General features: G+C 48.5%; 4 protein-coding genes across 4 annotated transcripts; 2 read left to right on the top strand and 2 right to left on the bottom strand.

The window, feature by feature from the left end:
* Positions 1-2,855: 2,855 nt before the first annotated feature.
* On the top strand, positions 2,856-4,744 carry N7489_006415 (uncharacterized protein; the record flags this gene model as incomplete). Its single annotated transcript, XM_056712165.1, has 4 exons — positions 2,856-3,111; positions 3,194-3,306; positions 3,358-3,575; positions 3,628-4,744. 4 exons carry the CDS (start codon positions 2,856-2,858, stop codon positions 4,742-4,744), a joined length of 1,704 nt encoding a protein of 567 aa, XP_056565880.1.
* A 1,004-nt stretch (positions 4,745-5,748) lies between these two features.
* On the bottom strand, positions 5,749-7,935 carry N7489_006414 (serine/threonine-protein kinase; the record flags this gene model as incomplete). The annotated part of the gene is made up of 3 exons (XM_056712164.1): positions 5,749-6,898; positions 6,944-7,200; positions 7,516-7,935. The coding sequence occupies 3 exons, from the start codon at positions 7,933-7,935 to the stop codon at positions 5,749-5,751; spliced, it is 1,827 nt and encodes a 608-aa protein (XP_056565879.1).
* A 1,336-nt stretch (positions 7,936-9,271) lies between these two features.
* Positions 9,272-10,105, bottom strand: N7489_006413 (alpha/beta fold hydrolase; the record flags this gene model as incomplete). The annotated part of the gene is made up of 1 exon (XM_056712163.1): positions 9,272-10,105. The coding sequence occupies one exon, from the start codon at positions 10,103-10,105 to the stop codon at positions 9,272-9,274; it is 834 nt and encodes a 277-aa protein (XP_056565878.1).
* A 1,704-nt stretch (positions 10,106-11,809) lies between these two features.
* On the top strand, positions 11,810-14,527 carry N7489_006412 (uncharacterized protein; the record flags this gene model as incomplete). Its single annotated transcript, XM_056712162.1, has 1 exon — positions 11,810-14,527. The coding sequence occupies one exon, from the start codon at positions 11,810-11,812 to the stop codon at positions 14,525-14,527; it is 2,718 nt and encodes a 905-aa protein (XP_056565877.1).
* Between the last annotated feature and the right edge of the window lie 654 nt (positions 14,528-15,181).

Genomic DNA, 15,181 nt, shown 5'->3' with positions numbered 1-15,181 from the left:
ATCCTCACATACCCAGAGTTCATAGCAAGACAACTGTATAGGAAGTATAAGCGGTCTTTCTATTTACCGAGCGGAACGGTGCTTTTTAAGTTGTTCAAAGTGGGAGAACCATAGGATTGACTGTCATGGACGTCTAACATCTTGCCCGGTTAGGTCTTCATTATGTACATAGAATAAAGTATTGGCGGGCCTGGGAACGCCTTCATATGTTAGTCTTGCACAGGATATAATGCAATTAATGGACCTCTGTATTTCGATTGCACGAAAACTTGCATAGCGCGCTTACAATCTCGTGAAGTGTCCTACAAGATACTTCGTATAGCTCAGAGAAATGGCGCACAACACCTGGCTAGGTATAGGTACAACATAAGCCGCTAACAGGTGCTTTGCTCAGACAGTGTGGAGCTCGAAATTTATCAGTTGTGTTTTTACAAAGGGACACGCAATGGTACGATGCATAAAGTATGTCGGGCATGCCCTTCAACCCAGTCTCCAAAAAGTGCTAAACCAATGCATCCTCAGCGGAGGCAACAATTACTGCCACTACATACACACATGCGTTGCGAAAACAAGATAATCCATCGGGAACTTTGATATCGAAGCATGCACAGTGGTTCATTCCTTGAATTGCCAAGATGCAGGGACGGCACGTGGGAAGATGTTTATGGTTCTTGGACCTCCTGGCTTGCGGATTGACTTTCGGCCCTGGAAAAAGAAAACGGATAGTATTGAGGATATTCGACACACAGGTACCATAGCCTGTAGCCGAGAGTCACTTATTCTCCACAGTGTAGAGTCCAAGGCGAGAACATGAGCAGTTGCCGAGCGGGCGAGAGGCTACCGTCGGCATACCACCGGGCTTAACCCAAAACGGCAAGTGACAGTAATTTATCCAGGAAGGTGTACCGAAGGTGACAGGGATATTACGAGCTGTGATTGGTCAAGTGCGCGAATTGTTCTGAATGCGGCATAGATGTGCGCCAAGAGTTACGGTCTTAACGTTAGTTGAGTTCAACTCTTTGACTTTTACTTATTTTATAAGGTTGTAGCATTAGATTTTGATCTTCACAAGGGTCGGAGTTTGTTGATATACTGTAGCGCTGAAATATATATATATTCTCTAATGTCTTGGGAAAGAGGTAAGAAAAGCAAAATCGAGGGTGACGGAGCACGCATGCGGTTTCTAGATCTCAGTACGGAGTACTCCGTACTCCGTACAATACTCTCAATACTTTACCCCAAATAAGGGTAGCGAGAGGGTACTCCGTACGCCGTACGGATCAAGTGGCCTTCTTGCAAAAATTTTCTCGGTGGGTCGTGGAGGCCAATGGGGTCTCGGCTGAGGTCTCATTAAACTTGTTCATCATTTCGACACTCTCCAAACTGCATATGTCGTACTTGCTACTCATGATATGCTGTTTATATGGGACCGTCTGATATCCAATACCGAGCATACCGAGTAGCTAGATGTATAAAGGTAGAGCAGATGAAGACCCCTAAGGCTGAATGTGTTATGTCGGATTTGCCTTGGTGGCGTTCAACCCGAGAAGATAGAAGGACCGTGCTACAAAGTAAAAGCGGCCAACGTCACTCACCGAGATCTTGAGGGATTCATCTTAAGCCATTCCCTGTGCGGCTGTGAATTATTACAACGTCAATAATAAAATACGCCATGGTGGAGCCTCTTTTTTTTTTTTTTTTTTTTCCTTCGGCGGACCGCCCTTGGATTCTGCCGGTCCTGCCATAAAAGATGACTGACTGTTGAATCTACCTACCTACCAATATTGAACTGTTAAGTATGAGGATATGATTCAACTATGGCTATAGAAGCCTAGCTACAAGGAAACAAAATGTGACAAGTACTATATATTGGCAAGTATTCCAGAGCGACATGCGTGCATTTATAGGGCGGTGGCCAAACCATATCCGACTTGCCAAGTCTGGAATACATTCCAAGGTTCTAATATCCATTGCATGATCTCGGGAATATGTTCGGCCTTCATAGAACACCCGACTACCCCAGTCCCGGGGCCGACCCAGTCACGGTCCCTTTTCCCTGGTATTCAAATTACAGCAGAACAGCAGAACATCAACATCACACATTGTGCACCCTTGGGCAGTCCCGCTTTTCGGGCTTGGCCAATTACGACATCTCGTACTAAGAAGAACCATTGGGTAATATATACAAAGAAAAGGGAAAAAAAGAAAAGAAAAGAGAAAAGGGAAAAACAGCAGGCGTATTGCCTATCCTTGGGATGCTCCTAATATTATTTATTATATAGCACCTCAATCCCTCATTTCTATTTTCCTCTTCTTTCCTCTTCTGTCAATTCCCAAGTCCCTTTCTCAATTACTTACTAGAGCTCCGTCTCTTTGCGTTTTATCTTAAATCCTTGTGGCAGAACTTCTAGTTCACGCTCTTGACCATCTCTATTGTTCATCACCACATTGTGAGAGAAAAAGAAATCAATTCCAACAAAGGCCAAGCACGAGGTATTTCGGATTCGCTATTCAGTAGCAAGCGACCTTGCACCAACCCGGCGACCATTTCATCGACAGCGATTGCGACAAATCCAGTATCGATAGAAACAAGCCCATCTGCAAGCCTCGACAGCAGTATATATCGACCATTGTCCTTGCGCCACTTTCGGCCCACAGCGGATTGCCCCCGGATTCACGATATATGACCCCATTGCAGCTCCCCACATCTGTAGATCCACCCTCGACCTCTCACGGAATCCCCTGCGATACTTGAACGGTATAGAACGTGCGAAAAGCGACATACTTGACGGACAACAGCAAATCCCAGGCAGTCGAAAAATATATTCCACAAAGCGCCATATAGAACCGTCATTATGGGACTCGAAAAATTTAACCCTTTCAAAAAGGATAGTCCGACCTTCCCCAGCGTTGTCATCCCACTCGCCCAGGCACCTGCCCACTCCCTCTCGGAAAAGGCAGACAAGGAGTCCAACCGGAGTTTGGACGGCTCATCTTCCTCAGAGAATGGTGCTGCTGGCTCCAAGGACTCAACTCACCTGACCCTCGAAGCCCTTCGTGCAGAAGTCGAGTCTGATATTTCCACGTCTACTAATGACTCTGCCTATGACCGTATGTTCCTCCCGGATTTTCGCACTGGTCCCCGTGTGGCAACCCCATGCAATTGGGTTTTTGATCTAACTCGACGACACAGGCAAGTCAAGGGTGATCAACAGAGCTCTGCAAGATATCGGCATGGGCCGGTACCAGTGGCAGCTGTTCATCCTTTGTGGTTTTGGCTGGACAGCAGATAACCTTTGGCTTCAGGTAGGAGATCAAGTCAAACCGATCACACAGATCAAATCTAACTATGTGTAGGGAGTTGCCCTGACGCTGACCCCTCTCTCCTACGAATTTGGACTCTCCGCTACGTGGGTGCGTTTCAGCACTTGCGCTCTATTCTTGGGTCTCTGCATTGGTGCCTCGTTCTGGGGTATCGCTTCTGATATTATTGGTCGTCGCCTTGCTTTCAACGCCACTCTGTTCCTGACTGGTGCCTTTGGTCTTGCTGCCGCCGGTGGCCCCACTTGGATTGGGTAAGTCTTCATGAATGAAGCATTCTGTATCTGTCGCTAATCACGAATGCAGAACATCTGCTTTGTACGCTTGCTTGGGTCTTGGTGTGGGTGGTAACCTGCCTGTTGATGGTGCCCTTTTCCTGGAGTTCCTCCCCTTTATCTCCGGCAACCTGTTGACCATGTTGAGTGTCTGGTGGCCCGTTGGTCAGCTAATCGGCAGTCTGCTTGCGTGGGCTTTCATCCCCAACTTCAGCTGCACCAGCTATGAAGGTTGCACTAAGGAGAAGAACATGGGCTGGCGCTATCTGGTCCTCACTCTGGGTGCCATCACTTTCGTCATGTTTATCCTGCGTTTCTTCTGCTTCCACTTGTATGAGTCGCCCAAGTTCCTGCTCTCCCGTGGCCGCCAGGAAGAAGCCGTCGCCTCTGTTCACGGTATCGCGTACAAGAACGGCGCCAAGACTTGGTTGACCAACGATATCCTCAACGAAATCGGTGGTCATGCCGAGGTACACGAAAAAGAGACAGGACTCACCTACTCCCAAATCGTGGGCCGTTTCTTCTCCAAATTCTCAATGGAGCGCATTGCGCCCCTATTCGCCAACAAGCGCATGGGCTGGAACACCGCTCTGCTCTGGTTCTGCTGGACCACCATCGGCATGGGCTATCCTCTCTTCAACGCTTTCTTGCCGCAGTACCTCTCCCAATCCGGCGGCGAGACAAACTCGAACTACATCACCTACCGCAATTACGCCATCACCTCCATCGTCGGTCTCCCTGGTTCCATTCTGGCTTGCTGGACCGTCGAAATCAAGTACGTTGGTCGCAAGGGCACCATGGCCATTTCCACCCTGATCACTGGCGTGTTGCTGTTCTGCTTCACCACATCCACAAACTCCGACATCCAGCTCCTGTGCAGTTGTCTCGAGGCCTTCTTCCAGAACATCATGTACGGTGTCCTCTACGCCTATACCCCTGAGACCTTCCCCGCCCCGAACCGCGGTACTGGCACTGGTATCTCCAGCTGCTTGAACCGCATTGCGGGTCTCTGTGCTCCGCTTGTCGGCATCTATGCTGGCAGTGCGAACCCCAACGCGCCTATTTATGCGTCTGGCGGGTTGATTCTGGCTTCTTTTGTCGCTATGTGTCTCCTACCCATCGAGACTCGGGGCAAGCAGACTCTTTAAGATGAAGCAAGGGGTTGAATCTCCTGTTTCAGTGTGCCAAAACTGTCTTGCATACTGTCGATTTTCACACAGTCTTTTGCTCGTGTTGGAAAGTGCAAGATAGGAAACGACTCAAAAAGGACAACGCATCCATATATTGCGGATCCGTCCCCTTGCCATTGCGATCTGACCGATTCGGCCAATGGATTGACTTGCTCAAAGCACTCGGGGGAATCTACGGACCGGATAGAGTGTTGTCGTCATATATTATAATCCAGTAACCATTAGGTGGCTTCTGGACTTGAACATAGATACCAATCAAGATACCAAATTCGTGTTTTTCCCTCTTAATTCCAAGTTGGATGTCCATGTTGTATACTTTGCCAATAACAACCTGTGCTACGCATGTCTGTGAATGGCATCATGTGCTTAGCCTAGAATAGTTTAATACCGATCTATGTCATATACGGATGAAAATAGTCTCAAGGACTCATGATATAAGAGATCGTACCCCAATAGACCAGTGGTCAGGAATGGGTTAGCTGCATCCCCAATTGGAGACTGCTACCAAAAGAAGATTATATGGACATGAACCCTTCCAAGGTTCCAACCTTGGAATATTGAAAAAATATGCTTATTGAATCCTTAGCGAACATGGATAGACATACCTAGGTAACCCTAGCAAAAAGAAAAAGAAAAAGAAAATAAAAGACCAGGAAGAACTCCTTTCCAGTCCAAGCAAGCTCCCCGAGAACTTAAGAGAAAGCGTAAAGAAAACCCACTTCACCCATTTTCCAATTGTGACTATGTAGCGTGCAGGTTCCTCGCCGGGACCGATCCGATAACGCGCAAAGAGCTTGAAAAACCGAACAAAGAAAGTGAAAATGACGATGAGAAAAAAAAAAAAAAGAAAACAAAAACAAAAACAAACGCAAGAGATATCTGTGGACATATCGCTCATCAACAAAGTGCAAAGAAGTTATGGAGACATCACATCATGACCTGATGGAAGAAATACATCCTGTCTATGCCACCGGTTGATTACGACGGCCACGCTTCTCAAGCAACGTGGAGCCGCTCAGAGTAAGCTCAAATGGTTGCTGATGCTTGCGAATAGAGGTCTTTGCAGCATTAGCGACATTGGCGTCATGCATACCATAGCCCTGTTTGGGTTTTGTCTGGTTGGGTGGTTGTCGTGCCTGTGCAGCGCTGCTTTGCGCGCCGAGGTTCGTGGATCGAAGCTTGGCTTCCATTCCGGCCATATCCCCTTGGCTCTTGGCCACCTTGGCTGGTGGCTGGCCTCCGAGACCGTGGTTGTATTCAGGCTCGTCGTCATAATCTTCGTTGAGAGCACCCAGTGCCGACTGGAATCCTGCCGTTCCACCGCGGTTGGCTTGGCGCGCGTTCGCGCGGCGCTTTCCTTCCTCTTCTTGTCTGTGCACTGCGTAACCAACGTCAAAGACTTCACGGAGGTTGAAAGCGCCTGGAGATCGGAAGTCCATGCGGCGCTCTGCTGCAACGGATGGTTGATCGAGGAAGCGGGCACTGGCGGGCTGGTAAGGCCCGTGTTCGGCGCCGGAGGAGTCGAGTTGGTGTGCGGCTTTCTCAGGGGTCTGGAGGTGGGGTGTTGCTAGAGGGGGTGCGTCTTCTGCGGCAGTAGTCTCCTCGTTGGTACCCTGTATCCAGGGGTGCGCTAGGAATTCCTTAATGGTGAAACGCTTTTCGGGGTCCACGGTGAGGAGATGCGAGATCAGATCCTGGGCCGACTTGGAAATATCATCCCACCAAGGCGACAAAAAGGTGTATTGGCCGCGTGCCACCTTCTCGGTAAGGACTTGGATGCTCTCGTCATAGAACGGAGGGAACCCACAGAGGAGTGTGTAGAGAACACAACCCATGGCCCACATGTCCACACTCTTGGAGTAACGCTCATCCTTGACGATTTCTGGGGCTGTGTATCCGACGGTACCACAAGGCGTCATCGTCTGGCTATCCCAAATCACTTTGGATAGACCGAAATCTGCCAATTTGATCTTGCCGATACCACCCGCGCCAACTCCGGGGATGAATTCTCCCTCATCTTCTTTGTCTTCGTCCCCTGGCTGTTGAGGTTTCGGATTCTTGCTGGGAACATGGGGAATTGGATAGAATAGGAGATTTTCAGGTTTGATGTCACTTCATAAACATGTTAGCTTTTCGCCAGACCAGATTTCTACTGACGGGATGACAAACCGATGAACGACACCTGATGTCTCGTGTAGATATTCAATTGCGTCCGCAACCTGGCGAATGACGTGGCGGCTAAGATTTTCGCTGAAATACGTCAATCGGACAATCTGGTGGAATAATTCACCCCCGGGGCAAAGTTCGAGGACGATGTAGTAATATTGCCGTGACTCGGAGAAATCGATCAATTTGACGACATTGGGGTGGTCAAGATTGCGCATAATCTGAACCTCCTTGAGAATATTTGCCCGCTGTTAAAAGACTAGAGTCAGCAATGACCAGGCAAGACGCGCAGCCACGCACATAGGCAGTCGCATGTTATAGGGTAGCGTGTCGTTTCACCGGCAGACACAAGTCATTATTGCCAGGAAGCAAGTCGAGTCAGGAAAGAATTGTTTGCGCACCTCCGCCGCCTTGGGGATCTTTTTGACCGTTGGATATTGAGGATCGTTCTACAGAACGTATTGGCCATGTTTATAGACATATTGCAACCCAAGTAACCACGAAGAACCGGAAACACAAAACCTATAGGGAAAAGAAGAAAGGCACCTTGCGGCAGAACCTACCTGATTGCTATTCATTTCAAATTTGCGGACGACCTTGATGGCCACCTCGCCGTATTCCGTTGTCGAATCCCTGGCACGATAGACGTTACTGAACGCGCCATCGCCCATCTTCTCTACCAAGATCCAGCGCTCTAGACCGGGGTATTTGGGCATTTTCGATCGGTTCATGTTCTCCTCTGCGACTAGACGTTCGATTTCGACGGAGCGATCCTGTCTGACCTGAGAATCAGGTTTGTGGACGGCATTGGCTCGACCTTCGGGGCCAAAAGCCTCGAGAGCAGGTGAATATTGCCCTATCGGTTGGCGTTGTGGCTCTGCATGGATGGTGGAGACGTCGGTCGTGGGCTCAGAATGAGGGGTGACAAGGCGGGCCTGCTTGCCATGTCGAATGAAATTCTTGATATTCTGTATTGTACTCATGATATCGAAGAAGGATCGTAATTCATAAGCAGATGTGTTGGATGTCTTTCGGAGAAGAAAGGGAAACAGAGAGAGAGAGAAGAAGAAGGATGGCGATTGACGCAGGAATTTTTCAAGGTGGGAAGTCAGACAAGTTGAAGAATGGAATTTCCCCAACAAACAAGAGGGATAGAGAGAAAAGCAAGACCAGAAAGACTAGAAAGACTAGAAAGACTAGAAAGGCACAAATCAAGAGAAGGAAAAAAAAGGAGAAAGGAGATGATGGCGGGGGAGAGCTATGACGAAATGAGAGATCTTTCCCGATGTCATCTGCCAAGGCCAGTGTCTTCTCAGGTTCGACCTCTCGGGACGTCATGAAACGCCACTGAGATCCACTGTAATCATCCATCTTCATTCCTCGAATTTCTTCAATTGATGAGTATCTCTTTAGAATACTTAGGATACTTAGGATATTCTTGCTTTTGGGCCATTTATCCGCAGAGACCAGAGACCGGACATCCCTGCCAACTCCTAACCTGTATAGGTCATCCTCTGTTTTCCTTGGACTATTCCCAGACCACCTTATCAAGGTAATCTTTTTTTTCCTCATACAAAATGCTGGTTTGACCTGATTCCAAAAGCCTTGAAACCCTGGCTTGTGTGGGGATTGATATCGTCATCACCCGTTGCCACATGCTAGGACTCATTGGACCTGTAGGGAGTAGGGATTCCGGATTCACGGATCCATAGTGCTTTTATCCTATGATGATGTCTTATATTACCATTCTGAGAATATCCGCTAAGCTTCGAAGTCTCCTATTCGTACGGGGAGCCCCGCGATGGTGCGGATCTTAACCCTTCCCCGGAATGCTCCAACACACATAAACGCAAACATGCCTTGGAAGTGAGGAGTGTGCATATAAGTATGATACGGGGGCCCTGTTTATGTACAACATATAAGTCCCAGGAACATCCTGACATATTTGGCTCCACATGGCCATATAGGTCAAGTCATATAAGAGAAACTGCTAAAAGAGTTCAACTGCATATAGCGTAGCCATGGGTCCCCCGGGGCGTAGCGTGCTTAGTAACTACCCAGAAATTCCACCCGTAGGCATCTCTGGAAGGTTCAGCCCTCCAGCACCACAACTTATACTCGTTATGGGAACATTAATTTACGATGTGCTCTAGGGCAATCATGTCAGGTTAAATCATTCATTCCCCTTCCCACCTAATCGTGAAACCTACCATTCCGTCGGATCTTATACAACATAGGGATACCTCTATTCCTGTCTGACCACTTAAATTCTAGATATTACCTAGGGAGTTTGTATAGAGATTATTGACAGGATAGCTCTTATCTTTCCGAGTGAACTCGCCATTCACCAACCCGTGTTATCCAATCACGAACAAGAGCTTCAAAAAGACCAGTCTCATCGATAGGAAGGCCATGCGTACCACGATCTAGAACAACATAAGTTGATCGTGGATACAACTCCAGCAAGCGAAGGCTGTCTCGATAACCCACGCTCTCGTCTTGCCGACCACATACAACAAGTGTGGGTGCAAAGAACTTAGCACTTTGATCGTCGAGCGAAAAGGATAACTGATATCGATGTGGATCTGCTCGGATCGGATCCAACACCTTATTGTCTGCTGCTTTCTCCGCTGGAAGGTAAACCCCCTCGCATTTCGCCTTTAAAGCTTTAACGTATGGAGGCGTTTGAACGAGAACATTTCCAAGATGTGCCTTGTCTTCGGCTGATATGTTCGACATGAGTTGCTCGTTTGCAACCAAAGGTTTGAAAGCATCGAGATCGCGTACGCTGTCCTTTGGCTCAATAAGCGGCACACGTAATAGTAAACCATCGACTTGCTCAATATATTTTTGAGCTATTGCACGTGCAAGGTAGCCGCCACATGATGAGCCGACAACTAAGAATCTTGAATTCCCAAGTCGGGAATCAATGAATTGCACCAGGCGAAGGTATATATCGTCCAGATCCTTGACATTATTCGCAGGTGTTGCGCCCATGCCTGGAAGGTCCACATAAATCCGGCAAAGTCCCGGTGTTTTGTTGAAAATCGGCTCAAAGTCCACCTCCTCGGCTCTTCCTTCCATCTGCCATCCATGAATGATCAGAACGGGAAGCGCTTCACCAATTTCATGTGCAGATAGAATAGATTCCATGCTGTTGCTGGGTAGTGGTTTTGTGAATATACGAGGAGCAGGAACCAGAGCAGTTGATTGCAGGTACAAATTGTCACGCCATCTTATGGTGCTAACAGAGTACTGGTCACCTAACTCAGTTTGCATGGAACCTTCTAGCTTCTAATCATAGATTCTTGTTCTTTCATTAGTCTGTACAGAGCTGGAAATCTACACTAACCCTTATTGGATCTAGCGCACCGTATGTTTGGGGTCTGAATGAGTGTCTCAATATTTGCCGACATGGAAAGTGATATTGGATGCCACAGTACAAGTATACAGTGGCTACGCACACTGAATAGCATGAATAAGTAATGGATGCCAAATAGAGGGCTTCTTAGGCTAGAAACGTAAAACCCAATTCAGGTTTTCGACACCTACTGTCTTTCATTTCTCGATCTATTTGTACTGCAATATCGGCTACGTGTTTTCAAATGAAGCCATGTCCATTAAGCGAGATCAATAGACAAGAGGATAAAAAGCTTGGTCTACCCAAGGGAAGACCAATCAAGCATAAAGGATCGATTTCAAATTGCGAAATTTGGAATAAAAGCTAGAAATAGATGTGTTGTATGCAAGACCATGCATGCTACGAGGCACTGTTTTATTACTGTTCTTTGTATGTTGTGATCCATATTATGATATGCTGGGCTGGGCTGGGCTGCTTGGGATCTATAGTTTTTCATTTCTGAGAGCCCTGAAATAACGATGTGCATCTTAGGAATGTATGTATGTCTCGAGACCTGCATCAAGGGCCAGCAATGCCAAGTAAGGGCTGTGATAAAGCCATGAGATCACAGGCGACTTTACTCTTCCGTACGCCTGAGCAGTATTGACATTTCCACATGGTCCACATTGTAGATGAGGTCGAGCATATACATCATACATTGTTGGACGCAGTAACCAACCACTGGTTCACATCCAAAAAATAGTACTAATAAGACCAACCCCAAGCCATGGCAAGATCGGAATGTGAGAGGGTCCTCATATCTACTCCATAGAAGCTAGTGTGATGGATCTGCAGTGTGATCACCAGTGTGATCTCAATGAGGTGAGGCCCCAAGGCATCAATATTACCTAAATAGGAAACAGGCGCTAAGCAGCGGGAAAGTGGCACGAAAGCACCCTCTTCGTCATATTATTCAATCTTTCATGCGAGCATCTTTGAACGCTGTATTCTTTTTTAGTTCTTTTATCCTACGTTACTGGAATGACTATTCTTTATTATCTCTTACTTAGCTGAAACACGGAGACAAGAGGGCTTGAGACTGGACTCCCCAGCCACTCGCCAATATCGTCCATCCCCACCCTTACAGCTCACATTGCACAGAGACAGGTCGAGCTCGAGTCTTCATCTCTGAAAGGATATGCCTATGTCTCGTACTCCGTACTGAACCGTTGTTTGTCCTTCGTGGTGGACTCGAATGTACTTCGGACGATCGGCTCCCCCCTGCATCATACAGAGACAAAGCAAAGCCTTTGGAACCGTTGACTTTGACTTTGACTATTGGTCGCATCTTGGTCGCGAAGTGCTCACGCGCAATGCGACCCCTGCGATACTCTGAACGAGACATCCTACTCTCTCTCCTACTCCGTACTATGATACCCAAAGGTATCTAAACGTTAATCGAATTCACAAAAGCGACCGTGGATGCTCCAGGTTTCTGTGGGTGTGCTGTTTCCGAGATGCCGGGCGTGGAAGTGATGGGGTCGTCGGAGGATTTGCAAGCATTCGAACGGCCGCTACTAAGGTCTCACAAGACACTCCCTCGGCGGGGTGTAATCGTTCCTAGCATCGAAGTCATCCAACCGGTCTCTCCGGATCAGAATGGGAGACATACTGCGACACCGTCGCTTCCCTTGACACCCCCGGGTGCAGGCCACGAAGAACTCGTGGTTGACGAACAAACACAGAAAATGAATTCTTCCCTGTCAGACATACCAACATCTGGGATGTTAACCCCTCGCCGACCCTCTAAGCCTCCAACCCCGGATGTGACGCCTCCCCGAACGAACTCGAATAAGCGACCTACCTTGAACCAGTTTAATTATTTCTCCTCATCTTCTCGGGCTGATTCATTCCAAACGGCTTTGGAGAATATCTCGTCGGAAGAAGATATGGACACACCGGTTCGCGTGTCTCAGACCACGACCCAGACACCGAAACAAAGGAGGCAACCGTCAAAGCCACCCGCTTCAAATGGATATCTTTCACACTTTCCAAATATAAAAGGATCTCCGCTATCTGCTTCCCAACAGCATAGCGGAACCGAATGCGACACCGGATTCGAGTCTTTTGATGGGCATTGGGCCGCAAACCCGATCGATGGGTCGCCAACACCGTTAGCTGGAAAGCGCAAGTCTGCACAGAAGCACACTCAACCAGTATATAACCCAACACCCGGGAAAGCTGCCCTGGATGTAATGCACCTGGATGCCTCTTTGATGAAGGAGAAAAGTCTGCGAGACCGGATCCATGGTGCGCATGAAGTCAAAGCAAGTACCTCAATGGAGCAGTCCCATGGGAATATTGGGTCGCCATCACCGGATTGCCCAGCGGGATTTGGTGGACCAGATACCCGTCCCTTGTCGGTCATCTCCTCGGCATCCACTGTTGAGGCTATGATAATTGACTCGCCGAAACGAGCCCAGCGAATTCTCCGACATACCGAAAAAAGAAGCTCTCTGCGGTCTGCCAGCTCTCCCATGACAAGATCTGAGCGTACATCTTATGGTTCCCTCGCTGAATCCCAACGCCGCCTGGTTCACAAATCCGCTCGAATTTCTGACCAGGATGTTCGAAGCGGACCATCCGAGATGTCGTTCTCGGCCAAGACCAGCAACAGTGCAATACAACCCAATATCGAAACTATCAACGTGGTGGTCATACCGGAGAGAAGTTCATCTCTCAGCTCCCGTCCTAACAGTCATGTTTCTTCCAAACCGGGTTCTCATCGATCAGGCCGTCGTCCTCCGACAGCATCAACGGGCCGCACAGATATCCAAGGGCAGAAGAAACGCACCGTCTCTGATTCAACGTCAACTCGATCTCGCGAGACAGATTCAAGAGTCTGTTCCACGGGGCGGCCTGTCATTCCACCCCGGCGTTCATCACTTTCTGCGCCAACGAGTCGGAACAATTCTCGCGCGAATTCTCTCACCTCCAACAGCCTGCGGAGTCGTCCCACCGATCGTCCCGCCATACCACCCCGAAGCTCGTCGCTTTCTGCGCCAACAAGCCGAAACAATTCTCGTGCGACTTCGCTTACGTCCGACAGTCTACGAAGCCATGACTTAGCCATTGACCTCGAGATGCAAAAGCGTCGTGAGCATCAGCCGGAGCATCAGCCGGTGTCTCCGCCTCGTCACAACGTTTTGGCTTCGCCTGACCGCCGTAGTCTACTCGAACCTCCCAATATGCATGCCCTCTTTGCTAGCTCTGATGATATGGCAACCCTGCGTCCTCCGTCTTTGCCTTTCACCCAAGGCTCGATTCCATCGTCTTCGCCGGGACCTATCGAAATCCAGGAGGCTACAGCCGTTAGTCTGTTCGCGCACAACAATCACTCACTGCTGCTTGTTGACCCTCGAGTACGAGCCTCCTCGAGACGCCCTTTACAAGCGCTTGGAATTTCTTATGATCTTCCCCAAATCCCTCGCACACCCGACAATCCATCACAAATAGCAACGTTTGATGTCGACTCGCCTTTAAAGAATCCTCGCCCTCCACCCAAACCCCCATCCACCAGACCTCATCCCCCGCTTCCATTACCTGACGCCCAGGATGAAAACAAAGGCCTCGGTCAACGATGGAATTCCGTCCGTCGTACTTGGAGCGCACGCCCTCGGTCGGATTCTTTCAACACTATAGCTCGGTCATTCTCCATGAAATCCGCCAAGAACCGAACTGCAGGAATGGAAATGGACAGTCGTCTATATCCGTTTTGGCGGCCTCGCGGATTCTGGGAAGACGTACCGGGGTCCCCGGAGAAGGAATCCTCGCCGACGCGGGAAGATTTACCGCGCCCCGATGAATCCTTGATCGTAAATAACTCTCTGGGTCTGCCCCAGCGGCGCATCGTCTTCGACGGCCCAGCTGCTCTGGCGCGGCGCAGCCCAGAAATGAAACGCCTGTTCAATGGAATGACCAGCAACGGTAGCTTGGTTGATCAAGGCATGTTCCGAACAGGATCCCCATTAAACCCAACTCCCTTCCGGTCTCTCTCTCGCTGGGGACTGCGGTTCCGGTCAATGTCATGGCGTAATGTGCGGAATCGCCTGCGACGTGTGCGCCAGCGACGAGACGAGAGAAAGCGGGCTGTCCGGAGGGAAATCCTCAAGCAGAGTATCGGCGGCCCTGTCTACGTGGCATCCAGTGCTACGGCCGAGGTGGCTATGAGATGACTTAAATGATGTCCTTTTTCCATTTTTCCATTTCATCTGATGTTCTTCCCATATTTATGATTGGATATGTTTCACGCATTTCAAACAATTGCCCGACGATTTCACGATGCATTTGCCTTTTTGTTGTTTTTGGTTTTCAAATTGCTTCGATGCCCTGAGATGATCTTTTGATATGAGATCTATGATGATTACGAAACACGAACCCATGATGATGATTCCATTGTTTTTCTTCCTCTGTTGGCCTCTGAGATGTACCATTAGCTTGTTTTGTTTACTCATATCATAAATACATGTGTAAAGATCGGATTTACAGCCTGTTTATCAGTCCAGGACCGAATAAGGGTTCCCAAGCTGCCCCTTACCTTCACGTTGTGCGACATAAGATGGTCTACGAAGCAATGATACATTGGCTCCAGGACTGGGTGTAATTGAGTTCATTGAATTCAATGTATTAGTGTATGAGCACACATCGGGATGTACTCTATGAAAGCAAAACCAGGTTAGCGCTATATTACACTGACCAAAAGATTTAAGAAAGATATTATTTGAAATGAAGCCTGGGCTGTATAAGGCAGCGCACTATTCAAAAGGTCATAATCTGGCCTGGCAACCAAATATGGGGTATCTAAATGCACATCCATTCTAAACCCATCA

The sequence above is a fragment of the Penicillium chrysogenum genome, assembly GCF_028827035.1.
Source record: "Penicillium chrysogenum strain IBT 35668 chromosome Unknown utg000004l_segment0_segment0, whole genome shotgun sequence".
NCBI lineage: Eukaryota > Fungi > Ascomycota > Eurotiomycetes > Eurotiales > Aspergillaceae > Penicillium > Penicillium chrysogenum.
Note: the sequence above shows the minus strand (reverse complement) of the source record. Positions and strands in the feature narration are given on the sequence as shown.